This window comes from Bos taurus, chromosome 22 (assembly GCF_002263795.3).
Source record: "Bos taurus isolate L1 Dominette 01449 registration number 42190680 breed Hereford chromosome 22, ARS-UCD2.0, whole genome shotgun sequence".
NCBI lineage: Eukaryota > Metazoa > Chordata > Mammalia > Artiodactyla > Bovidae > Bos > Bos taurus.
The window spans coordinates 43,004,215-43,031,154 of NC_037349.1; the positions used below are offsets into that span (position 1 = coordinate 43,004,215).

Here is a 26,940-nt window from a genome sequence, read left to right on the forward strand (position 1 = left end):
TAAGACCCAACCCCACTCCCTGAAAGGTTATAAGATGTACTGGTCAACAGCTAAGTTAAAATAATAATCTAATTTAAAAAGCAGAATTTATTCTTGATTCCCAGCACTAAATTTCAACTCCTAACCCCTATTCCCTTAGCACAAATTACAGAGGGGTTAACAAATTCTATCCCACACAGTGCCTTCTCACAAGTCTGTAGAACAGAATTAAAGACATGCACAGTGAAATAAAATGCACTTTAAAAAATACATGATCATTTTCCTAAACTGGAAGTGAACACTCTGAACGATCCAAACCCTACAAAGCATGACTGTTGGAAGAGGAAACTGAGGTTCAAAAAAGTCCCACTTTAATACAACAGAATAAAAGATATCTTTGAAGTCGCCAGAACAGCTTGAGCAAGAAGAGAAACAGAAGGCTATTGTGGGGCTTTAGGCTCCAGATGATGAACCCCAAACACCCTGCAATGGTAAACAAACAAGCCTCTTAGCCGGAATCTGATTTGGTGACCCAACAAAACATTACAATCTAAGGAATCTCTCTCTCCCCATTCATTATTTCCCAAACAAAGTCCCACTGGCTAGCAGCTCCTGGTTTTTTGGGGGTTTTTTTTTACTGGTTTATTGCTGGTAAATTATAATGCACAGTGTGCTTTTCAAGAAAAAAAAAAAAAAGGTACAGCACATGAAAACAACCACGGTTTTAAAGACCCATAAAAGACACTATGTAACAGAAATGAACTCTGTCTGTGTTTACTATGAGGACCTATTACTCCTTTATGCTACTCCAGTGGGTTTTAAACTAAATTGAATGCTACCACTGCCTGCTAAAGAACAAGTTAGAGGAGGGAAGGAGCAATTTCAAACACCTGCCTCAGCAGGAGCCCAAACTGCCTCCCTCACCATCTCCCCGTGCCTCAGGCAAGCAGCTGACCTGGAAAGGGAGCTTCAGACACCGGCCACTCTGCCATCCCAACAAGTAGGCTCTATAAAGTCATCCTTCCATTTGACCCGGCACACCCTCATTTCCACCACTCGGATGCCCAGCTGAAAGGAGGGAAACTCAGCCGCCCCAAAGAGGAGAAATGGAGAGGGTCCTGAGTGGTCCTTTCCTCAGTCGGCCCGAGGTGGGCCCGGGGGTCCCTCACCTCCCCCGACTCGGGATCCCTTCCCAGGGCACCGCCGAGCCCCTCCCACTCCCTTGGCCCAAGGGGCTGCGGTTACCACCCTCGTCCCCTCAGGACTTCTTCGGCTGCCGCCTGGGCCCCGGGGACCCTGGCCCAGAAGCGACGCCACGCCCAAGCCCTCTCGGCCCGGACCGCCGACCCCTGCCCCGGGCCCCTCCCGGGCGACCCAGCCCGGCCGCCCGCAGCCCTCTCAAGGCCCGGGGCCGCCCCGCGCCGCCCGCCCCGACCGGCGGGCCGCGCACCGTGTGAGACTGCAGGCTCTGGCTCGCCTCGATGGCCGCTGTCAGCGGCACCGTGTCGTCCAGCAGCACCTTGCCGGCCGGCAGCTTCTCCATGAAGGCCATCCCGGGACTCGGGTCCGCCACCGCCTCGGGACCTGGGGCAGGAACCGGGGGCGCCGACTCCTGCCGCCCGCCGGGCTCTGCTGCCGCCGCCGCTGTCAACACGCGCCGCCCCACGCGCCGCCGCCGCCGCCGCCGCGCCCGCGGGGTCCTAGCGCCGACCCGCCCCCTCCGCCTTGGCTGTCGGCACAGGCAACCCTTTCGCGCTGCCACCTCCCGCGGGGTCCTAGGGCCAAACCGTCGCTGTCACAGCTGTCCTGGATCTGCGCCTCCAAGCTCCACGTAGCCGCACTGCGAGCTCGGTACCCTCAGCACCGGCCTCAGATCTCGGGACAGTTCACCCTAAGCCATCACCCCCAGAGGTCCTCAGAGCCTAAGAGACGGCGTCTTGGGCTCAAGGCTCAAGGCTCCCGGAACGCTCAGGCCCAAACAATCCCAAACATTTCCTTGATGGATTTCTCATATTAGGCCCTCAAAACTGTACACCCTGACTTACAACTGACCCTTTCCAGGCCTCCCAGGCCAAAGAACCCTAAGACCCAGAAAAATGGACCTTCAGAATGGGAATCTCATGCTGTGCCTTGCAGACCCACAAACTTTCTACAAGCCCCTCAGATTCAGATTTTGTGGGGAATTCTCGAACGTGGCTCTTCAGACTCAAAAACCTAAGAGCTGGGCCCTCAGAATTGAAGCCCTAAGACTCCAGTACACTCAGACCCAAAGCTCTTTGAACTGGAGCCCCTAAAACCTGGGCATTGGTCCAGAACTCCCAGTCTCTACCCTCTGGCCCAATTCTAAGCTCAGCACACAAGGCCTTCAAACTTTCAACCTCAGACTTGGGGTGCTCCATCCCACAGTACTGGCTCCAACTTCAAAACCCAGAGCCAGAGAACTTCGATCAACTCAGACCCAAATCTGCCCCAATCTGCCTGAACCCAAGGCCATGATTCTGACCCACCCACAGTGCTGTTTCCCAAGGCAGCATCCCAGGACAAAAGAGAGAGCTGGAATTAACAGCTGTGTGACCTTGAATTAGTTACCCAACCCCTCTGAGCCCCAGCTCCCCATCTGTAACACCGAGATAATAAAGCAGCAGCCTATTAAAACTATGTATCACTTAGGGAGGGTTCACTTTTTACTTCTGTTTAAGGCAAATGCATTATTTCATTAACAGATTCACAGAAACCAAAATTTGGCTTTAATCATTATTCATATCATGTGGGCTGACCGGAGACAAGGCTCTTCTTGCATACTGCTGGGGGAATATAAATTGGGGCATTTATGCACTCAACAATTATTTACTGAGTACTTAACCATGTAAGAGGTCTGGCACTAGCAGCTGGGATTTGACCACACACATCAAAATGTCCTCACCCAGTAATCCTGCCTGTAGATTATCCTAAGGAGATATTCAGAGATCAGTACAAATACATAGCACTCAAAGGTATATATCTAACACAGAAGACTGGACAGATCGTGATACAATCATAAGTATTTTACAAAGGTTGAAAATTAGATTATCAAAGGATACTTAATGATGTTGGGGAAAGCCCTAGATACAACAGTAAGTAGGAAAAAAACCCAATGTATGCATTTTATGATTTCAAGATTTTAAAATGTTCATAGGAAAAACATCAGAAGGAAGCCCACCAAAATATTAGCTGAGGGTCTTTAGTAAACAGAATCATGATGCTATTTTGTTTTTCTGCACTTTTCAAAATGTCTCTAAAAATATTTTACTTGTATGTTTAGGAAAAAACATAACAATATACAACTGAGTTGCAAAGGTCATCAAATGACAGCCTGTCCTCTTCCTTACTAAGGAAATGAAACTGAAAGTCAGAAATCAGGTATTTGATGGAATGAAGCCAGGGACTAACAACTCTAAATCTAGGCTTTCCTGTTCTCGAGGAATTCTTGCCTGAAGCCTCTGAGAATAAAATACTATAGCAGCCTTATAATCTCAACTACCCAAATCAGTGCCCTAAAGAGCCTAGACTTAACTGGATCCCTGGATCCTCTGGAGACTAGGCTATGATAGTCTGAAAAGCCATTTGGCTTTTGAAGTGGCTCACGGTGAATGTGGCGAAACTCCCTAGTCCAGAGCTGATGTGAATCAAATCTACTTTGCTTCCAGTCTCATACTGGGTAAAGCAAATGAGATATGCAGTACTTCTGTTGCTATATACATAACTACTCAGGACTGCAAGGGAAAATAAAGAAAGATTTATATTCTTGTATGCTGCCAAATGTTTAGATAGTCCACAGGTTGTTAAACAGCTTGACATTTGGCCAGACTGACTGAAAATAATGATTTTTAGTGAAGACGCTTCTGGACCTGGCAACTGTTCTACAAATCCTCATAGAACCTAGTGAAAAACTCAGTGGTTCCTAAGCAGCATTGCCTCCCCATTCAGAATTATTTTCTTTCTTTAAATATTCATGATCTGGATTAAAAAAAAAAAAAATTCAAGTCACTTGTGATCATTCTTACTTCCCTTACATACTGGAATTTTTCATCACATCGCAGAGGAATTTTGCTCATGGTTTATAAGGTCATGTGAACTGTGGCCTCACTAAGAGCCACCCAAGAAATTGACTGTGGCCTAGAAATCGACTGTTTGTGGAGCCTTCTATTAATTCTTTTCTATCTATGTAGTGTCCACATTCGTCTTGGGTTTTCTTATGATTTTTCTGCAAACCAAAATTTCTCTGAAGATGTTGAGAATTCTGGTCTCTGTGTGTAATCCATAGGAAGAAAATCCAAGGACAAAGGGAGTGAAACATCCGGGACCCTGGAGATACTCAAATGCAGCCCCAGAGTAATTTCACGGCACTTGCATACAGTCAGTTAATAAATTATGCCAGCACATGACGCATTCAGAGTGGCACAGCTGCTCAGTGACTGTCAACCTTTGGTAGAGTATGTTTTAATATAAAAACTTAATAGATGTAATTTAGTAGCAATTTTCTTTGGGAGTAAATTGGTCTCTTAATCATGCTCTAAGAATGTAAAAAGAAAAATGTCTAATAATTCAGCACAAAATGAAAACCTGTGGTTACCTAAGAGGTACCAGTGGGCCTTTAGCAGTTCTATTTTTCTAGCTGAATACGCAAGATGAATGGTGGCTGTGGGGAGGCTTTCTCCCTGTTGCTACTTAAGATTCACTGCTCAGAAAAAGAAATGAGTGGCGTTTCACCAATATGGAAATGTTTCTAATCAAATACAAAAATCTGTTAAGCAATTTTCCAGTCCATTAGGCTGCAATTGCTTACGATGGGTGTATTTCTGTGGTGATCAAACATCCTATAAACTGCAGTCTTATAACGCCCCTACATGGCAAGCACTGGGACAATGTGCCCTGCTCTTTCAGGTGGTACTTGGGTACTCACTTCTCTTGGTGACCCTGGACAGTCAAGGCCACTCTCAATTACTTGGAAGAGGATTTCCTATATGAGAGTCACTCGTGCTTTCATTAGAAGAGTCACTCTTTCTGGCAACTTGTAGAGAGCTCAAAATGAAAAAGCCAGCCAGCTAGTTTGTGTTATAGTCAGCTTCAACAAAGCGAAAGTGGTCTGAGAATCTTGGCTCAGCGTTAAAAATAACAAGTCATCATTTACAGAGTCTCCCTAAATCCTTGCCTACTTCTCTGTTCCATCTTTTTTCGGTTTATAAAGATCAAAGACCATGACATCTATGGAGAATTAAAAAAAAAAAGAAACATTCCTACTGAGAAGCTACTTTAAGTTACACACTATTAATCAGCTATCCATCAGATCTCATGTACACAGTCCCCACCACGCCTGACTTGCACACAGTTTCATCCTTGAATAACTCTTTCAGTAATTCTGCTCTGAAGACACGCACTGAACATCAACTTAGAAAAAGTGCAGGCAATACGTATTGGTAGAAGCCATCAAGTAACAGCGAGGAAAACATTAAAACTGTAACAGGGAATAAGATCTAGAATATTCTAAATAGAAAAAAAATTATGTACGATGGTAGTTCCAAATACAAATGCAACATAATATACTATTATAGAAACTGATAGTGTTCCAGTATGGGAACATTTTAAGACCCACAGGGTAATGGAAAAAAGAAATGCTCTGGAGCCAGGCATGCCCGTGTGAATCCCAGCTCCACTGCATACTAGCTGACAACCCTGGGCAAGTCATAGAGCCCATAAAATGGAACAGTAAATTCATAAAACTGTTTAAAGGATTAGAATTACTGTAGAAACCTGGCTTATCATTGAAAGAATGGTAACTTATAGTATCAATGATCACACCACACTCCACTTGCAGACCCATCCTTCAAGATTCCCATTAAGTCCCAGAGAATGAGTTCTGCAGGAACAGATGGTCTCAGCATCAAGTGTTTGGGACTCAAGTTCTCCGTTTTGTTTTCCAGTGTCACATCCAATTATCTGCATGTATCGTGTTTCACCTACACATACACCTTCTTTAGGTGAACCTGAAGCCATATAAGCTTTCCCTTCTGAAACTCATGATAACGGTATCCTTGCTCTGCACCCTGATTTTGGTATTTTCCACATTACCAACACAAACTGGACTATGGTACAATATTAAACTACTCATTTATACACAACACTGCCCTCTGGTGATGAGAACAATTCTTTCTAGTAGTCTGTTTTAAGGATCCCCTTGATGCAAACAACAAAAAAAATCTAGTTAACCCATCCAGCAGCAGGAAAATTTTTTTCCAGGAAATGTGGGTGGATGCAACCAATTAATTTGATCTTATCTTCCTGATCAAAGCAACCAGCTGTGGTCTGAGCCACCATCTAAAGCCACAGAGCACAGATGGACTACTTGTATGTTCTACCATAGATTGTCTTAATAGTGCTGGCTGTGTACAGGATGACCAATAATAACAAATTAGGCACGTTTCCTCTCTAACACCCCTCAATGCTTAAGAACTTGGCCACCACAGTGTTCCTTCAATTTTTTTAATCTTATAATTATTTTAATAAAAGCATGTATTATTTATATAATGGGTGGGGACCCCCAAAATATTTTCAAGGGAGAGAGAAAATCACCTGGATTGCTAAAATAGAAACTCTGCACTCAAGATCTATTCCAGGTTTAGAAAACCAATGGAGACTGGCTGACATCCTGAAAGATTCATCTGTTCTTTAATTTTTGGCCAGATAGCTCCAAACTCAGGAAACCTGTAGCCTTGCTCACAGATGAGAATGCCAACAGCAGTAAGGCTGGGCCTTGTGCTTACCTATTTTTATCTGTCATCTCCAGCACTCCTGTATGGAGTCGTTATCACTGCTTTATAGATGAAACCAAGAGAGCTTGCAGAACCGAGTCCAAAGATGCACACAAGCCCTCCCCCAGTGACAGGAAAACAATCTGAAGGGCAGGTGACACTGAAGAGTCAATAAATCACCATGTTGGTGTAAACAGTAACAAATTATAATAAACTCTGATTCAGAAACTGCTGAAGAACAAGATCTAACAATATTTACTGTTAAAAGATAGGTGTTCAAAGATGACATATCTTCCATCATTGCCTTTAATAATTAAATGCTTGCTATTTATAAACTCAGTGACTTTAGTAAATTCTTATTCTACACGGATATAGGTAGGTTTGTGTTATCTGAATGCAAATCTAATTAGGTTTGAAATCCTAAAAGTAGAACATTAAGCTAAACGATAACTTTCCTAACACTTTTTTCAGTTTTTTCTTTTTTCTTTTTTAATGGCACCTTATGGGAGCCTGGTTAACAGTGTGCAACCTTAGAATCACCTCTGATCTCCTCTGTTCACTTGTGTGTGTGTGTCTGTGTGCGCACGGGCGTGCTGTGCCACATGGCTTGTGGGATCCTACTTTCCTGACTAGGGATTGGATCCATACCCCTGGCAGTGAAAGCCTAGAGTCCTAACCACTGGACCACCAGGGAATTGCCTATTTTTTTCAGTGCTGAAAACCTAGATAGATGATGAATATACTTAAGCAGGAGTGAAGCCTAAGTGGACACTGGAACATCTCTCTACCTGCTCCCTTCCCCCAGTACAGGTTTATGAGCCTGCACTTGATGAACAGCAATCCCTGTTTTCCCCAGAGGCTTTCAATAACAACACTGATGCCTGAACTTGTACCTCTAAAGACGTATTTCAGGATTTGGGAGCTTCTGGGACCGTAACTTTAACCCAGCCTTCCATAACGGTCTTTTTACTTTCTAGTACAGAACATGATACTGCAATAATGGCAATGAACCGCTTCAGCTTTTTCACTTCTGCAGAAGCTAAAACAACTTCCCCAACATATAAAGGGGCTGGAAAGTTAATTTCCTGGGAAAGAAACACACAGCCTGGCCCTGGCATTTTAGTACCGAGGAGAGCTGAAATAAGTCCATTGATCAAAACTCCATGGACAATTGTCTTTCCAAATCTGGTGTGTTTTGCAAAATCTTCGTCTAAGTGCAAAGGATTGACATCCCCTGTTAATTCTGAGAAGGTGGCCACGTCCCTCTGTGTGAAGGCCCTCCTGAGTTCAGCCCGGTCTCCAACTCTGAGGTGCATGTGCCCTAAGGGCTGCCTGTTCAGCACTGTTTGGCTCAGGCAGATTCTCCTGTGAAGCCTACCCCACCAAAGGCGATGGCTGGACATTACTGGGAACATCTTCAGCACTCTCAAATCTCATCGACAGGAGCTTTTGGGCTGCTTCGGTCTCCAAACATTATGCTGGCACCAAAAAGTACTTTTGAGAGTGAGGAATATTTTCTCAAATTGAAGACTACTCAATTCAATACTAGTTCCCTACTATTGCCAGATAATGCAAGGAGAAATGGAGAAACCTGTAAGAGAGGAAAAGAAATTTTAAGGCAGTATCAGGAGAAAATTGCCTGGAAATCCAGGACAGTGTAGAAATATGCCCTGTTTTATAGGATAAGCCAAATCGATGCAGTAGCATTTTAAAGAGCATCTTGAGAGCTAGCCTGAGATAAATAAATGGGCATGACAAGCTCAGAGAGAACATTTCAATACATTAGGCACGAGGCATTAAGCAATAAAAGACTTTTCCACAGGTGTTCCAAGTTTTATCCCCAAACCTCTCCCATACACCTAAAGCCTAAGCATTCTGTCTCACGTTTTCATAACTACTGACACCCTGGGTTTCCCCCTCCCAGCTGGATGGCATTAGCCACACTAGATTTATGCAAGCCGAAATGGGACATGTATTAATAAGCAATTTGGTCTACTACTCAGCTTCAACTGGAGTATGTGAAGGTGTTTTTACCTGAATCACTCTGAAAGCACAGTTCTTGCCTTTATAGGATCCTAACAGGGTCAGAGAGCTCCACAATTTGACAAGACCACTATGGAAAGATCAAGAAAGCGTCAGTAAAGATTTGTTCCTGCAGCATCTCACTCATACTTTTTTCTGTGATGGTCCAGAAAGTAGTTTCTACCAGAAACCTGATTTAAATAAGAAAACTTTACAAATAAAAGCATACCATGTCAAGGCAGAGGACAGAATGAACCTCAATCAGGCATGTTTGTAAAATTCCCACTTCTGATTCTGCAACCATGACTATCAACTGGGAAACACTACAACAGTAAGTAAATCCCAAGTCTGGCTCTTTGGACTGTAAGTTCCTGGTGGGTAACTGTTCACATTCTCCCCCATTTAAACTTTCAAAAGCTGCTTGGAGTTCACAGGGACAAAACTCTCCTCATTTTCAGAAGGGAGCACTTCTGTTTTTTACCATCCGTCTCTGCTGTTACACTAGAAGGGCTCCACCGTCAGTCATACCTGCTGCATATCCTCAGGATAGCTGACAGGGTCTTCTCTTCATAGGTCAGAACGTCCAGAGGTAAGGCAGCATCGACCTAAGTAGAGAATGATGCCGTTAGCAGATGAGTATCATCCTTACTCTTGAACTCTAGTTGCTTTTCTCCTCCAAAAAATCTGTATTTTATTTAATGGTGCTGGAGCACGAGGCCCGCTTTTTTACAGCTCCCTCTGCCTGGATCATTCTTCCTATACCTTTCCATGTTGCTAAGACCTCTCTACTTTTCTCAAGTCTTTGTTTACATTGTCCCTTCCCTGATGCCCAAGATTAAGTTCAGTAGCTTGCTATGCTCTTTCACATACAGGACCCACCACTCCTTTCATAATACTCACCATTCTTGCCATTAATTGTTCACCATGGTTTCCTACTAACATAACCAACACCGACAGCCCGTGAGGCACAAGCTATGTCTGTTTGTTTACAGCTACATCCCCAGGAATCAGGTTTCATACTTGACATATAGAAGGTGCATGGATTTTTTTTTTTCCCTCACACTTTTTACTTTGAAAAACTAAAGTCATATTACATTGCAAAGAAATGTACAGGAAGGTTCCATGCACCCTTCACTCAGCCTCCCACACTGTCAGCATCTTGCATAACTACAGTATAACATCAACACCGGAAAACCAAAATTAATAAATCAGAGCTTATTCTGACTTTGCCAGTGATACATGCACTCATTTGTTTACATGTGCATATGTGTAGTTCTGTGCAACACTGTCATATAGATTGTTTAAGGGAACCATTACCATAATCAAGATAAAGAGCTATACCATCACAAGGTTCTCTTTCAACTTGTCCTCAGCCCTCACATGCAAACACTCCTCTGTCTCCAGACTATATAGTTATGTATGATAATTACAGTATTTGGAGAGCATTATATAAATGGAATCACTCAACATAGCAAGCCACTTTTGGGGACTGGCTTTTGTATTCTGGCTGCACCAAGCCACGTGGCATGTGGGATGGTTCCCCAGAGAGCAAATCCTAGCCTCTGCAGTCAAAGTCTCAATCCTAACCACTAGGCCTCCAGGAAATGCCCACTTCTGCCAATTTTCTCATCAGACTGTTTGTGTTTCTTTTGAGTTTTAAGCGATCTTTATATATTCCAGATATCAGTCCTTATGTGGTTTGCAAATATATTCCCCTCAGTCTGTAATTTGTTTTTTCAGCCTCTGAACCAAGGCTGTTGCAAAGTAAAAGGTTTTCATTTTGATGAGTGCTTGACAGATCTTAATTTAATAAAACATATGTACCAGGAAATAATTCCTGAGAATCATCTGTCTTTGTTTTCTCTTCAAAACTCTACTTGTTTTCAAGTGAATGCTAAAACAGCGCTACTCACAAGCGCTGGTCTGTGATAAGGAGCCACACCAGAGTGGAAATTGACAATATCAGTGGACATACTGTTTAGCTCAGGTCACATTTTCTCACTGAAGACTCTCAGTAAAGGAAATGGTGTGCTGCCTGACATTCTGGTACAAGCCACTAATCCTCACAGTGGGCAAGAAAAAGAAAAAGAAAACAGTTTGTAGGTTGCCAGTCTGCACCACAGTTTGAGTAGCACTACACTAAATCGTCTGCTTCACAAGTTTCTTGTCAACTAAAAGCCATATTAGAAAAAGCCTACTCAAAACTCATCACTTCTAAAACTCTGCTTCTGCAGTTTCAAATGTGGTTTTAAACTAATTTTTGGAAAAATGTCCTTCCTTCCAGTATGTCTTACAAAATCTTCAGGCTAAATCGCTACAGTCAGGTCTGATTCTGTGCGACCCTATAGACTGCAGCCTGCCAGGCTCCTCTGTCCATGGGATTCTCCAGGCAAGAAGACTGGAGTGGGTTGCCACGCCCTACTCCAGGGAACCTTCCCAACCTAGGGATCAAACCCGAGTCTCTTCTGTCTCCTGCATTGGCAGGCGGGTTCTTTACCACTAGTGTCACCTGGGAAGTCCCTACAAAATCTCAGTGGTGTTCAAACTACCAAGTGACTTCATACCTCACCAAACAGGTCCTTTAGGGCTGAAATAAGCAGCTGTTTGAACTGTGCAGCAGTCAGTCCAACACCACCATCTTGAAATTCTCTGTAAGAAAAAAATTTTAAATGCACTGTGTTAAATTTCATACTACTCAGATTCATAAAAAAGTAATCAAAATAAAACTTAAGTAAATCAACTAAACTTCAATTAAAAAAATAAGAAACTTAAGGGACGGAACTTACAGGCGGACTTTCATGTAGTGGTACTCAGAGGGATTTTTGTAAACAATTCTTTCATATGTGGTAGCTGGGGCTGGCATCTTTTTCCAGTGCTGATCACATCTACCTTGAGTCAAGAAGGCTAAAAATTACAAAGATATAAGCCATTTTTCACTTTTTTTTTAAAAGATAATTTGAGCTATCTGATTTTTTAAAAGAACTCCTAGTACAATACCTCATCTAATTCTGGTCAAGCTGATGTTACCTGTATAGACACAAAGGAAATTTCTATATTTTACATATACCAGACACTGTATTCTTATTTAAATCCCAGCAAACATTTTCCCTTACTGAGTACCCAGCTCTGTGCTAAATACTTCACACACTTTAGGTCACATCTTCAAAATGATCCCAGCAGGTAAATGCTATTAGTAACCCCATTTTTGAGATGAGAACATTGAGCGCTGGCAAAGATGGCTACTACCTGCCCAAAGGCACAAAGAGATTCTAACTGCTACCGAGTCCCCTCAAGACCACCCAGGCATGATGCCTCTTAATGCAAATAATAAAAATAAAAGCATCCAGGAGTACAATCTGGGACCTCTTCTTCTTTCCTCTCAGTCAACATAGAACACGAAGAGGAGAATGAGGGGTGGCACCTCTGCTGGACTCCCCCAACGCTGAACCTGCCTGTTCTCTGTCTGGAGGCCAGGCCTGCACAGGGTTATTTGGCAGCCTCCTGAAAGACTGAGCTTCAACAGCAAAGGTCTGCAGAGGAATGTCTGGAATGGATACTCAAGCCATTTCTAACAGATATGGGACTTTCAAGAACTCAGAACACACTGGTCCCCCTGTACAGAATCCTGTCCTTGGCTCCACTCCCGCCTCACTCTCACTCTGGACCTCTCCTACTCAGCCTTCACTTTTTAACTTAAAGTTCACCTCTTCCAGGAATATCATCTCTTCAAGGAGGTCTCCTCTGACACCCTGTTTTAAGTTCTCTTGTTATGGAGTCTTTTAATATTGCCTATTTATTTAATATCTGCTCCCCCCACTAAAGGGACCAGGAAACTGAGGCCCAACCATGGAAAGGGACTTTTTCAAAGTCACATAACTATAAACCAGCATTTACAAACACATCTCTGGGCCCAGTTCCAATCACTCCCAGATGATGACTGCAAGAGAAAAGGAGAAGTCAGGGTCAAGCAGCTACATCCAACCATCCATTCAACAATCATGAATATTAACTGAGTCTGGCACAGAATATTCAACCAACACTTACTAAAATACCCAACTGACCAATTGGTAGTAGTGTGAGCCCTGTATATTCAAGAGTATCTCTGATTTCAGACTGTACCTACTGCTTCTTTCCCCACCACCAGAGTCTTCCCTAACTAAAAGGGCAAGGAGAACAGGACTCTCAGTCATTCCACTTATTGCCCAGCACACAACAGCTATTTTTGAAGTGTTACTGAGTACTTTAGAAGAGTTGGCTGCCTGAGGCAGATGAGTGAGATTGGGGCTTAGGATGCCAATAACAACAAAGGCTCACACAGTATTCTGGAAATGGATAATGGTGATAGCTGTACAACAATATAAATGTACTTAATGCCAACAAACTGTACATTTTAAAATGTAAAATTTTATGTTACGTTTATTTTACAAAAAAAAAAAAAAACAAACACAAAACACTTAAGGAGCAGGTGTTTATTGAGCAGTCACTTCTGACTGGCCTCTGATAGGCCTGAGCCACAGCGTCATTGACAGCACTGCCCTCTGCAGGTTGTCCTGAGAGTAAAGGAGAAGACGGCTGGGAAGCTCTCCCTTGCAGCCTGGCTCAGTCACCAGGCTCATCGGGAAAATGTGAGCACTTCCACGGTGGCTGTCATCACCATCTCTCAAGTCAGCCTTTTTGGTAGCTGCAGGGATACTCATAACCTGACTTATTAGTAACAAGTGTCCCTGCTTCCTTCCCCAGTCTCGTCTCTACAGCAGCCTGGGTGACCCTGTTAAAAACTAAACAGGCCACATCATTCCTCTGCTCGAAGCCTTGCAAAGGTTCCCCTTTCAGAGTAAAGCCAAAGTCTTTACAGCCCTGTAACGTCCAACCTGATCGATACCCGGTACTTCCAACGCCTTGACCTCGTGTCTTACCACTCTCCCCTGCTCAGCTCCTTCCACCACGCCGGCCTCCCCAGCTCCAGCTTTTTCCTCCGGTCTCTGGACGTATCTCCTAGCTTTTCCACATGCTAGAAATAATCTTCCTCCAGATAGCCACGTGGCTCACTCCCTTGCCTCTTTCATGACTTTGTTCAATTTCAGCCCCCGATCTGTTCCAGTGGCATTTTTCTCTTATGTCACCGCCCCGTGCCCCTGCTCTACTTTTTCCTCAAGGCATTCACCACCCTCCAATATTAACTGTCAAGTTCATTTGTTCTTTATTTCAATTTCCCTCCCCAGCCCTACTAGAATATACGCTCCAAAAGAAACGGGGTTTTCTGTCGTGTTCTGTTGTTTCCCAAAAACCTAAAGCAATACATCGCATAAGGCAAGCATTCAATATATGATTTTGAGACGAAATCAATGATTAAAAAAAAAAAGCTCTCGATTCCCTACTGTTGGGCAGGTGAAGACGTTTTCAACTTTTTCTAACTTCCGCCACTGATTTCGCGCCCGCCTGAGGCCAGGCGCATGCGCTCTGCACACGTGGTCTCGCTCAGTCCTCTCAGCCGTCCGGTGCGGCTGAGACCGTGTTGCAGAGAAGCCCGGGATGGTCCGCGACCCAGCCTCGCCTTAGCCCGTGGCGTCCGCGGCCGGAGCGGGAGATACCCGAGGCCGCTCCTCGCTGCCTGCCGTCCCTCCGCCTTACGCACGCTCCCGTGGCGCGCACGTCCATACGTCACCAGGGCGGCCAACTGAGCCCACTCCCGGAAAACAGTCGCCCCGCTGTGGGCTTCCGCCTACCGGCTCTCCGTCGGACTAGTCTGACGCCTCCCGGACTCTTACTCACTGCAAGAATCCACCAAGACGTGGAGCTACCGCGCAGCTTGCGGCCTGGGGAAACTCCGGGGTGTTTACGTTTGGCTCCTCTGCCCCGCCCCCGGAAGCGTGACATGGAGAGCGGATGTGACGCCACCGCGCGGAGTTCTCCTAAGGACCAAGGAGTAACTCTGAATCTGAGACTCGCCATGCTTAGTGCCCTCTAGTGCCCACTCTTGGAGAAGGAAATGGCAACCCACTCCAGTGTTCTTGCCTGGAGAATCCCATGGATGGAGGAGCCTGGTAGGCTGCAGTCCATGGGGTCGCACAGAGTCGGACACGACTGAAGTGACTTAGCAGCAGCAGCAGCAGTGCCCACTCTGCAGAAAGCCGTGTGTGCAGATGTCTGCGCGGGGTAAGGGACTCTGCCCAGGAGCATTCACTCACTCATGCCTTCATTCATTCAAAAAAATTTGTATCTGGCATCTCTTCTGGTGAGCATCTCCTATGTAAAGCACTCACCAAGGGCAAGACCCTTTCTCGGTGTCTCTTGTGGCTCCCAGCGCATAGTAGGTATTCTGTCTGGGTTAACATAAAAAGCCCAGATGGTTCTGTTTCCAAATGTAAACCAAGTATCATCTATTCGTTAACTGAATAAGTACTTGCTGAGCCCCTATTACGTGATAAGTACTGGGAACAAGATGATATGGCCCCTGTACTCATGAAACATACCATGTGTATTCAATAATTATAGCTAATATTAATCAAGTGCTTACTTTGTGGCCAGGCACTATGCAAAAAACTACATTATCTCATTGAACTCTCACACAATCCTAAGGACACTATTATTATGATCCATTTTACAGAGATGGAAACTGAGGCACAACAGGCTAAGATCAAGAGCACACAGTTATAAGTACATCTGACTCTAGACAGTTCTCTCCACACTACACCATATTACCACCACTTACGTGATATGTCAGGGGTATTTATAGGACAGGGCCTGGGACTGCCAAAACTTGAATGTAAAGCCCGTGAGGTTGGGGCCTTGTCAGTGTTGGCTCCACCACTGCCATCCGGTGCCCAGCTCTCAACTCCTACCAAGGACCCCTAAAATGAGTTCCCTTGACAAGTTTATGATGAGTCTCTCGATCCAAAACTTTATTCCCTTTCTTGTCCTGCCCGTGTTCCCCTCAGGATTGAAAAGCAGCAAAAAAAAAAAAAAAGGGAAGAGGGAAACCAAGCAGGAGCCTGTGAGCCCTTCTTGGGAACAGAAGTCCTTCCATGTGTAAGTAGAAGAGAATTCATCTCGCTCACTTGAGAATTCCAGGGGCTGGCCTTAAGGAGATGGAAACAGCCCACCCTTGGAGTAGAGTTACTGACTGATTACACATAAAACCTTCAAGATGATGCTGACCACACCGCTGCACAATCAGTCTGGAGATAATTACTGGAACTGACTGTGCTGTTCTGCATGTAGCCCCTTGCTTGTGCACTCCTGAAACTCCCCTTTAAAACCTTTTTCCTCTAACCCACAACTAGGAGATGGTCTCAGACATAGTCCATCATAGCTAATATTAATCAAGGGCTTACTTTGTGCCAGGCGCCATGCAATAGTGCCTGAATAAAGCAACTTTTTTTCACCAACACTCATCTCTGAGTATTGACTTTTCGAGCAGCAAGCAACCAAACTTGGGTTCCTACTGGCCTCAGCATCTAGTGTACACATGGATACATATATACATAAGTGTGATGTCTAGAAGGGTTCCAAGTGGACTGATGGAAGAAGGGTGGGGCCGTGTAGAAGGTGGAGGAGATGCTCACAATGTTTTAGCATCCAGTTTGTTTATTTAAACTGAGGAGGCATCGTTTTTATAACACTGTTAAAACCTGTTAAATAAAACTCAGGACTTGCCCCTTACAGTCACCAGAGGGAGCCTTGGACCATAGCCATCTGCATGCCCCTCTTTCCAACTTGGAAGAACAGATTTTCCTCAAGATGTCACCTCCCATCCCGACTCCCCACAGCAGGAGAGAGGGGACCACCCTGGAATCCAAGAAAAATCTGGAAACCAAATCTTTCTTCATTTGGCATAATGCTTAATCTGAACTGAGATGAAGCTTTTTATAGCTTTTGTCCCGTTTGCTGCGGATATGCACAGAGCATACAGCAGAACTACGAATGCGTTAGACCACAGAAGGCAGCCCCGGACCTCACTGGGCGTGCTGCACAATGTGTGGTGCACATGCAGTCATACCTCTGTACAATCTGAAAATTTCTGTATTCAGTACCACGTCTGGTTCTGTGAGGTGTGGTGGGGGACTGTAGTCTGACACTCAGAGTTGCCCTCTAGCGAGTTAATTAATCCCAGTCAGCTCTGACTTGGGTCACTGGGATTGTCATCTTTGTGCCCACCCCCCCTTTTTTTTTCTTTTTTGCCCGCATCACTTGGCATGTGGGGTCTTAGTCCCCCAACCAGGGATCAATCTCTCACCCCCTGCAGTGGAGTCTTAACCACTGGACTGCCACAGAAGTCCCTCCTGCCACTTTCTGCCACTAAGAATCTCTTCTCCTCTCGTCCTTACTGGAGCTCGGGAGACGTCTAGGTGTGCCCTGAGGTTCCTGGTCGTTGTCTTGAGGGCTTAGAGACCAAAGATCCAGAAATGAGGAAAAGGAAGATTCCTCCAGGAGTCAACAGACAGGGCTGTCCTGTTGCTCAAAGGACATCCTTCCCTCCCCCCACCCCCCGCATAAGGTCCCACGAGACCCTCAGCCTATCACAGGCACTGGCAACCCCAGGCCCACAGCCTGATGATGATTTCTAGCCCAGACAGCAGCAACGCTGGGTCCCGGGGAAGCTGGCAACACCAGGACCACAGCCCCAGCAGGGCTGCCCTCTGGCCCAGACCAGGGCAGGTAATTTGAGGACTTTCCCACTGCCCCATCTGTGACCACCCCCTCTGCTCTTTTTTAACCTCCTTTCAGGAAATGGTGCCGGGGTCCAGCCCCAGTGGATCCAGGGAATTCGAAGCGGGGACAGCGTCGGCGAGGATCAGGAAACAACTGCTTAATTGAACGTTAATTAAGGATATAAAGAGTAATAGAATGAGGATAGCTCAGTGAGGAAATTCAGTGAAGAAAAGAGGCTGAAATAAGGATAGCTCAGTGAGGAAATTCAGTGGAGAAAAGAGGCTGAATAATTCAGCCAGAAGGTGAGAGAAAGAACGACATGGGGAGACCAAGTTTCGGTGAACAAGGCCCGCACTTTATTTTCCAAAGCAGTTTTTATACCTTAAGTTATGCATAGAGGATAATGGGGGAAGGGGTAGAGTCAAGCAGCAAGCCAGGCTTTCTTCCTGCAAACTTATCATATGCAAAAGCTTAGGTGATTTGCATCATCTTCTGGCCCGGAGCCCTGTTAACATTTTAAGACCCTTACTTCAGAAAACTTATTTTTCTCTAAAGGTGATTTGTCAGGTAGCCACCCTCCAAAAGCATTAGATAAAGTTGCATTCCTATAGAGCAAAGGTGTGGTGGGCTATAACAAGAAAAAGAATTAACTCAAGGGTCCCAGGTTACAAACATTAAAGCTACTACTTACACCAATTATATTAATCAATACACTGCCAAGGACACAGCAGGTAAGGGATATGGAAAACTTAGCAGCAAACATTGGCCCAACAAGTGAAAATCCCTTCACCAATACAATTTCTAATCAATCTTTCTACTCAAAAGAATCTGTGTTTAGACAGTTTAGAACATCTCCTGCCTCTCACAGTTGGGAGGCTCTGAACAATCACATGTGGCCAGAAAAACCTATTCAGGCAGGCTAGAGGATTTCCAAAGGAGTTTGTAGGTTGAAACACTGTCACACCCAGGAATTATTAACTGGAGCTGTAAGCTAACTCTTTTTTCAGAGAGGTAGTGGGGGACAGCCCCCCGTAAAGTCAGAGGTGTAGGTGAAGGCACAAAGCAGAAAGTAGGCAGACTCCGGTTTTGGGTGTAAATGCTGGAGAATTTCCAGGGGGACTCCTGAGGCTCGATCCCGCCTTTGCGTATGCCGAGCCTCCTTCCTCATGACCTTTGTCATGGGTGGAGCTCCTCATGCCGGCTCCTGGCAGTGACAGAATTCCAGTTGAGCTATTCCGGATCTTGAAAGATGATGCTGTGGAAAGTGCTGCACTCAATATGCAATATACCGGCTCCCGGCAGAATGGAGAGGCTATATGAACATCATCCAATTTGGGAGGGATGAGAGTGGGGGAGGGAGAAGTGGCTGATGGGAAAGTCCTAGTCTCTATGGTTCAAGGAGTGACCTTGGAAGATTGGAAAGATGAATCAGAAGAGTCAGATTTCCAACTGTTAAGAGAGTGTTTGTGTGGGTGATGGAGCAGACAGATATGAGATAAACAATGAAAAAGAGATGGAACAAGGGGTGGGGAAGAGAGAGAGACAGAAAAACTTGGGAAACAGACAGAGTCCAAGAGACCCTTTAAAAATGGTCCCAAACCTGGCCAAAGAGTATTTTAGCAAACGTTTCTGAAACAGACCCAATAAACGACTGCTTTTAATAAAAGACTTGGTTTACTACTGTCGTCAACCCTAGTTGGTGTGCCTGAGGCACAGTGAAGCCACACCCACTGAAAGGTCAGAGTGTGGAACAGAGAAGGGTTTACGGAAAGGCCAAGCAAGGAGGAGGGTGCTCATGCTCAGAAAACCCAAACTCTCCCACGGCTCCTAGGCAAGTTTTTAAAGGCAACACTTGGGGTGGAGGCTACAGGGTGGGTGATTTTCTGATTGTGTGGTGGTGAGGGGACAGGTGATGTTTCAGGAACCTGAGTAACCAGCCTTCCAGTTCCAACCAGTGTGGGGTCTAGTCCCTCAGCTCCTCAGATGATCACCAGTCAAGAGCAGCGGCCTGACTTCTGAGGCAACCAGAAACATCCCTGCCCCACCCCAGAAATCTGCTTTGGACAAACAATCCTGATTATCTCCAGAGTGTGGAGGAGGGATGAGGGCACCAGCAAGGTAAATGAGCCTTGCAGAGACCGAATAACACAAGTTCCAGTCATTAAGAGGCTAGAATGAGGAGGGCAGGCACCTTGACGTGCCCTTTAGCAACATGATCCTGGAATCCAGGTGAGCTGGTTTCCAGCCTCACAGGCAGCTCAGCAATGGCAGATCCCGAACTTATCTGAATAAACAGGCAGGTCACCTTCCTCGGCAGGGGCCCAAGGTGTGGCCTCAGCAATCTGCGGCTGAAGCAGCCACACAATGGCCTGGTCCAGGTGAGCCAACAGGGCTCCAGGCTCCCATGGAAATCAAGCAATAGCGCTCCTGTCTGAACCGGTGAAAGCACTGCTTTTGCAAGTCACCTTCAGTCACAAACCAAGAGGCTTCCCTTTACTTGTTATCTGTGTGACCTTGGGCAAGGCACTTTACCCTTCCAAGCCTTGGTCTCCTTGGCTGTAAAATGGGCACAGTGTCCCCTTGTCTCTTATAGGGCTACGTGAGAGTCTGACAAGGTGATGCATGGAAAACACAGAGTAGCAGCTGGCAGGCTCACCTGATTCAGTCGTGTTATTTACAAGATTCAGCCTAGCCTGACACACATTACGATCTCCCAGTAATTTCCAGGGACTTGCTTTGGACAAAGCAACAAGTAAGCTTCCCTGGGAAGGAGGAGGATCTCAGGGGCTCAAATAGAAGATAAGACTGACACTGGCAGGCAGCCCATCCAGTGTCTTGCACCAGTCACTCCTGGTGTCACTTCTGCCCAAACAAGGAGCCCAGACTAATGGCGGATTGAGTTCTAAACATTGCTGGTCCCTCAGCCTCTTCAACGTCTGCCCGGAGGGTCCATCCTCAGCAGTACTAACAACCCATATCCAGGCAGTGAGGCAAGAGCCCACGTGTGATGCCTGGGGCTTTCCACTGTTATTTCAGAAGCTTCCAGAAGTCTTTCAGGCAGGGCTGTGATAAGTGACCCCTTCCTTCTTTCTAAGACTGTCATTAAAGATGCTCCACCGGACCCATCAATAAAGACACTCCACAGGAACCTGCAGGCTCTTCCTAATCACAAAGGCAGGAAATGGGGCTCAAGAGGGAGACATGCTTTCCTGATTTTGCATTTTCCTAGCACCATAGGACCACAATTACAGGGTTAAGAGAAAAGCTTGAAAATCCACTTGGCAGGTCTATCAAAAGCAGCTCTCATGGGATTTCCCTAGTGGTCAAGTGGTTAAGAATCTGCCTGCCACTGCAGGGGACATGGGTTCAATCCCTGGTCCAGGAAGATTCCTCATGCTGTGGGGCACCGAAACTGATGTGCCACAACCACCGAGCCTGTGCTTTAGAGCCTGTGCTCTGCAACAAGAGAAGCTCACCGCAAGAAGCCCACGCACCGCAACTAGAGAGTAGCCCCCACTGACCGCAACTAGAGAAAACCCGCTCACAGCAACGAAGACCCAGCACAGCCAAAAATAATTCAATAAACAAGCAAACAAAAGAACTCTCCAGGGACTACTGGTGGTCCAGTAGTCAGGACTCTGCGCTTCTACTGCAGGGGGAGTGGGTTCCAGTGACGGTTTCTAGTGACAGGAGGAGGCGGGAGCCGTGTCCTGAAGATCTTGCCCACTCTCCTTCCAGGGCGATGGCCAGCACGTGCCCCTTTCTGGATGGCTCCACTGAGGGTGCAGCGCAGTGGCTTCTGGACGTGATGCTTAGTTCAACCCATCTAATAGGGCTAATAATCTGGGATCCTTATCCCAGGAGGAAACTGTCTGTCCTCACCCGGGGCTAATAATCTGGGAACCTTATCCCAGGTCTGGGGCTTCTTCATCTGTCCCCAGTCATATCTGTCGTGATTGTCGTGACTGACTCCTCTGGGAACCTCATTAAGCTCAGAGCTCTTGGTGAATATGAGAGACTGGAACAAGCAACATGACAAATATATACTTTCTTTTCTGCTTCATTGATTTCTGCTCTCACTGTTCTGTTTCCTTCTATTTTCTCCCCACTGGGTTTGATTTACTTTTTTTCTAGCTTCTTAAGATAGAAGTTTAAATTATTTAATGTTTAGCCTTTCTTCTTTTCTAGTATTTGTATTTCAGCCTATAAATTTCCTTGTGAGCACTGCTTTAGCTGCATCCTGCAAGTCTGATGTCACATTTTCACATCTCTTATTTTTAAGACCTATATTCTGCTCTTCCTTGATATATTAAAAATAATCAGACCAAGCCCTGAATTTCAATTTAAACCACAATGTTCACCACAGAAAGTTCTCACTCTATTTCCAGAACTACTGGGTTTCAGACTCTGTAAAAAGATTTGAAAGAGTGAATATTCTGAGGAGTTTAGGTTTCCAAATGCCATAGTAGAGTCAAAAGAACAGTTTGATGACCCTTACCTTTTATTTTGGATGTATAATTTCAACTGAATAAAAACTGCAAGCATGGGACTTCCCTGCTGGTCAAGTGGCTAAGACTCCGCACTCCAACTTGTACGGGGCCTATGTTGGCTCCCTGGTCAGGGAACTAGATGCCATAGGCCGCAACTAAGAGTTTGTAAGCAGCAACTAAGAGTTTGCACGCCGCAACTAAAGATTCGACATGCCACAACTGAGACCTGGCACAGCCAAACACATAAATATTAAAATAAAAAACCTGCAAACATGATTGCTGGAAATGAAACCAGTAACTCATGCAAGTAAGGTCTTCTAATGCCTGTAGAACAGCCTTACTTTAAAAAACCCATTTTGGGGATTCCCCCGGTGGTCCAGTGGCTAAGCCTCCTGGATTCCAACGCAGGGGGCCTGTGTTCTGTCCCTGGTCAGGGAACTAGCCCCACATGCTGCAACCAGGAGCTCACATGCCACAACCAAAAAGATTCTGCATGCTGAAACTGAGACCTGAAGCAGCCAAACAAAAAGTAAAAACACTTTGGAAATAGATAAATAAATAAGAAAGCAAACAAGAAACACATTTTAAAGTTTACAGAAAATCTGCCAACACTGCACTTCATTAAGAGCTTAGAAACAGAAACCACTGGCATGTTGCTGATCTAGACTTATTATATTTATTTCATGTCATTGTGGTCACTTTTACAGCAGTTTAGATTTTCAATTACATTATTGTTCACAGAATTCACAGAATTCATTAACAAACATCCAAAGGAAGGTTTTTCAGTAGCACAGCAAGATAGAAAAGAGGTGCTTTGGAGTGGAACCCGAGTCTGATTATTTAGATAGATGTCTAGAATATTATTGCTTTATTATTATTTTTTTTTAATAATAAATTATGCCCAGGAAACCCACCCTGCCAGGGTTCTTTGTACTGCACCACCCAGGATCACGGGGAACATCATGTGACACAGGGTGCCGGTCAGATCAGCCCCCTGTGCTCCTGCTGCTCTGCAAGCTTGCTGAGGCACACCGTGTCTTCTGCGCGTGTACTTCCTCCAGCCTGACGCGCTCCTCCACGGTCCTGCAGCTGACGGGGGCAGTCACACATGGGACGCAAAACTTCAATCAGACATAAACAAGGGCTTGGTGAAGGGGGGCTAATGCCCCTAAAACAGCCACTAACTACGCCTGGGAGAATGTCGGAAGCAACAGAAACACCTGGAATCTCAGTCTGTGAGGAACATCTTAAAGGAGATGTCCTCAGTGGTCCAATGTGGCCGCTCTGCAGCAGGAACGTGAGGACTTCTGAGGAGATTTCATGGATGGGTTTCTTTTGTTGTTCCATGTGAATTTGCATTTTGTGAAAAAACATCTTGGAGATTTCTTCATAGCCCCTGAGGCTCTGTGGATCTATAGAGACCAGGGCTGGAGTGGGGGCTGGCTTCCTCAGGGACTGGGGTGCTCCCTCTGCATTTAGGGCAGGGTCCCTGAGAAGTGGTGGCCGCATCAGGTTCTAGAGACAGGAGTGGAGGCTGGGTGTGGAGCTCAGGCTGCGGCCGGGGCCTCAGTCCAGCTTCTTGCTGTTGTCTGTGCTGTGTACAGAAGCCAAGAAGTCGACAAGGAGCTTGGCTGTCTTCCTGGGCCTCTCCATCACCACTGAGTGCCCACAGTTTTCCAGGAGCTCCACCTGGGAGTTGGCGATTGACTTGGCCAACATGTCTGCCCCGGACACATCGAGCACCTGCAGGACAAGAGAGGAAACTAGATGGAAAGGGTTCAGGTGCCCGAACACACTCCGTGGACAGAACTCCCGTCCAGGCCTGGCAGGGGTGATTTTTTGAACCAAGTCACTCCGGTGTTGGGGCCTGTAGCTGTCTGATGGAAGTAACCACGTGCCTCACGTTTTACTCTGCAGCTCGGTGGCAGGAGGTGTGCTGCTGCAGGGTTACTGTGCTGGAAACACAGGCCCTGCCCTGAGGATGCCCTGGTGTGGTGGGGAAGCCAGACTGGAAAGCAGTCAAGAGCAGCGCAAGGTGGTAAAGACTCTGATGGGGGAGGATCCTGGGAGCTGAGAAGCCACAAGGGAGGGGGATCGTGGAAGAGGGACCCGCACAAGGGTGGGAGGATGGTGCGTGCAAGGGACAGCCGTGTGAGCGGGGAGTACATCTGGCCGTGCTGGGAGTCGGGTCTCAGTCTGAGGGCGGTGGGGAGCCTTGGGGCTGTATTAAGGACAGGGACGTGATCAGGCTGGGCCAGGAGAATGCACCCTGCAGCTGGTCCAGGGAAGGCCAAGCTGTGAGGAGGCCACACAGGAGAGATGCAAGAGGCAGACACGAATTATCACAAGCCAGAGGACTAGCTCCTGAAGGCCCTCAGGGGATCCCCGAGCTGCGTGACCTCAGACCCTGAAGTGTGTGAATAACAGCCAGTGCTTTTCCCAAGTGAAGCCCACCATTTTTCCAGGTTTTCAAACTCCCTTTCATTTCCACCTGGGTTACACCTTGCTATTACCAACTCAGTTAACTGACTTTCTTCTCCTTCAGGGTCAGATTTATATTCACCCTCTTCGCTTCACCGCTTTCACCTTCACCTCACCACCCCCCAGACCAGAGAAGGCGGCCCCTCCGCTCTGGCCTTAACGCCAAAAGCAAAATCCCAACAAATTCGAGCACTGTCTGCTTTTGAGCTTTATTCTCCCCAACCCAGACTGGTAATACTAAGATTTGCTGCCCACCAGGAAGTGGGGTGAGCAGAGCGCAGGGCACCCGGGCTGAGAAAACACAGGAAGGAACAGCTGACGGGGAGCATGACGTGATCTCGCCTCTCCCTGCTGGTCCCTGAGAGCCCAGGTCACCTTGGGGATCTGAGATGAAGCAAGGCCGTCACTGTCCCAGCTCTGGTTTCTGACTGACTAACCGCCTCCTGGCCCCACCTGAGTCCCGCGTCTCTGCTCAGGCGTCCACAGAGTCCCTTGGCTGCTGTGAAGGGGGCAGATGAGTCCTCCCTGCTCCTGACGCCCTGGTTCCCGTGCTGGGCATTCTCGGGCGCCTGGCTGATGTTGAGATGGCTGCACACCGGTGCCTCTGCCCCTCCTGCCCCCTGCGCCGGGGCACACCTGGCTTCTCCCCAGTCTCCTCTCCTGGGCCTCCCACAGTCAAGGACAGTTGAGGTGCAGCCTGACTTCCTGCCTCTGCTCACACCACACATGCGATGGGCATGTGCAGTCTGCCCAGGGCTCACAGTGGTGGCTTTCACCTCAGCGTCCACAGGGGCGCTCTCTCAACAGGGACAGCTTTGCTCCCATTTCCCTTCTCACGATGGTCAACAGCGTGAGACGACCAGATACCCTTTGACAGACGGTGTAATTCTGTCTGCCTGCGGGCCTTATAAAGGCTCCATTTCCCACCACCACCTCTTGTTTTAAACTTTTCAAGAACATTCAGTAAGATATGATTTCTAAAGAACGGCTGCAGACAAAAAGGGAGTTTCTTAAGTATAAATCAGTATTTCATTGGCAGGTTTATTATGGATGGATTGTGCCCCCTCCCCAAATTCATATGTTCAAATTCTAACAAAATGTGACTTTACTGGGAAACAGGGTCATCATGGATGTAATTAGTTAGGATGACATCATTCTGGAGCAGGGTGAACTCCTAACCTAGTATGTGGACCCCTAATCTATCGTAACTGGCGTCTTACAAAAATGAGAGGTTTCAACACAGAGATGCACAGGCACCGGGACGACATCATGCGAAGATGGAGGCAGAGGCCAGGGTGAGGCGTCTACAAGGCACGGGACACCAAAGTTCACCAGCAAACTCCCAGGAGCTCAGGCAAAGGCAGGGAACAGGCTCTGCTTCCCAGCTCCCACAAGGAACCAGTCTGCTGAGGCCTGGGTCTTGGATCATAGTCTCCAGAACCGGTGTCACAGTGTTAGTCGCTCAGTCATGTCCAACTCTTTGTGACCCCACGGACTGTAGCCCACCAGGCTCCTCTGTCCCTGGAGTTCTCCAGGCAAGAATACTGGAGTGGGTTGCTGTTTCCTTCCCAGGGGATCTACCCGACCCAGGGGTTGAACCCAGCTCTCCTGCATTGCAGGCAGATTCTATACCATCTGAGCCACCAGGAAAGCCCCCAGTGTATCTGCATGCCAGAACTGGCAGCCAACGTAACTGTGTTGTTTAAGCCTCCCAATTTGCGGTACTTGGTTACAGCAGGCCTAGCAAACTAACAGAGCCATCTGACAAAGCCTGTCAAAGAGCCCGTCAGCATTTTAAAACGCACAAAGCTTTGATCAAGCTATTCCACATCCAAGAACTGACCCTCAGATACGCTCTCACACTGCAAACACACACGTATAATGGTGCACATCAAGGTGTGGTTTAACGGCAAAAAACTGAAAATGACCTAAGTGACCATCAACAGGGCACTAATGCAGCAGGTAATGGAGTACTATGCAGCTCCCAAAAAGAACATAAAATTTTGTTTTGGGCAACAACCATTCACAGATGGTAAATCTAGAGGGAAATGTTTGATGAGGACCAAGATACCCACATGGTCTCGAAGTGCCTCCCTGCAGACTGCTTATTAGTTGCAAGTGGAGAAATAATGTCTATAATGAAGAAATCAGATGTCACAATCAAAAATTCCCATCACTGGGATGTCCCAGGCAGGCCAGAGGTTAAGAGGCTTCCACTGCCTAGGGCACCGTTTCAATCCCTGGTTGAGGAACTAAGATCTCACATGCCATACAGTGCAGCCCCCAAAATAAATAACAGTTTTAAAAATTCCCACCACTGAAGTAAAGACATTCTCCTTCTGAGGATGTGAAGTCTTACTACCCATGAGATATTCTGGCCAGGGATATGTATCCCGAATTTAATCATGAGGAAACAGCCAACCAACTCAAACTGAGGAATATTTTGTAAAATAACTGGCCCACACTCTTCAAATATCTCAGTGTTATGAAGGATAAAGGCAGAAAGTGGGCATCATTTTATATAAAAG

General features: G+C 46.4%; 4 protein-coding genes across 20 annotated transcripts in view; all 4 read right to left on the reverse strand.

Moving 5' to 3' along the window:
- PXK (PX domain containing serine/threonine kinase like) overlaps nucleotides 1-8,233 on the reverse strand; it is an 88,207-nt gene extending 79,974 nt beyond the window's left edge. For 11 of the 13 annotated variants that reach the window (XM_024982994.2, XM_024983005.2, XM_024983004.2 and 8 more), the window contains exon 1: nucleotides 1,430-1,643. In XM_024982994.2, the coding sequence (XP_024838762.1) occupies nucleotides 1,430-1,531 (102 nt within the window). In that variant the 5' untranslated portion in view covers nucleotides 1,532-1,643. 13 annotated transcript variants of the gene reach the window in all.
- HTD2 (hydroxyacyl-thioester dehydratase type 2) lies at nucleotides 7,000-14,420 on the reverse strand. Its single transcript, NM_001435385.1, has 6 exons — nucleotides 14,168-14,420; nucleotides 11,576-11,693; nucleotides 11,354-11,438; nucleotides 9,318-9,394; nucleotides 8,802-8,880; nucleotides 7,000-8,358 (listed from the first exon to the last, which is right to left on the reverse strand). Exon 6 carries the CDS (start codon nucleotides 8,180-8,182, stop codon nucleotides 7,676-7,678), a length of 507 nt encoding a protein of 168 aa, NP_001422314.1. The 5' UTR covers nucleotides 8,183-8,358; nucleotides 8,802-8,880; nucleotides 9,318-9,394; nucleotides 11,354-11,438; nucleotides 11,576-11,693; nucleotides 14,168-14,420; the 3' UTR covers nucleotides 7,000-7,675.
- On the reverse strand, nucleotides 7,000-14,420 carry RPP14 (ribonuclease P/MRP subunit p14). The gene is given in 6 exon segments (NM_001077924.2): nucleotides 7,000-8,358; nucleotides 8,802-8,880; nucleotides 9,318-9,394; nucleotides 11,354-11,438; nucleotides 11,576-11,693; nucleotides 14,168-14,420. Coding segments are annotated over 5 exon segments (375 nt in total). The 5' UTR covers nucleotides 11,653-11,693; nucleotides 14,168-14,420; the 3' UTR covers nucleotides 7,000-8,301.
- An 8,168-nt stretch (nucleotides 14,421-22,588) lies between these two features.
- ABHD6 (abhydrolase domain containing 6, acylglycerol lipase) overlaps nucleotides 22,589-26,940 on the reverse strand; it is a 48,357-nt gene continuing 44,005 nt past the window's right edge. For all 5 annotated transcript variants that reach the window (XM_010817683.4, XM_005222730.5, XM_005222732.5 and 2 more), the window contains 1 exon segment: nucleotides 22,589-23,674. In XM_010817683.4, the coding sequence (XP_010815985.1) occupies nucleotides 23,498-23,674 (177 nt within the window). In that variant the 3' untranslated portion in view covers nucleotides 22,589-23,497.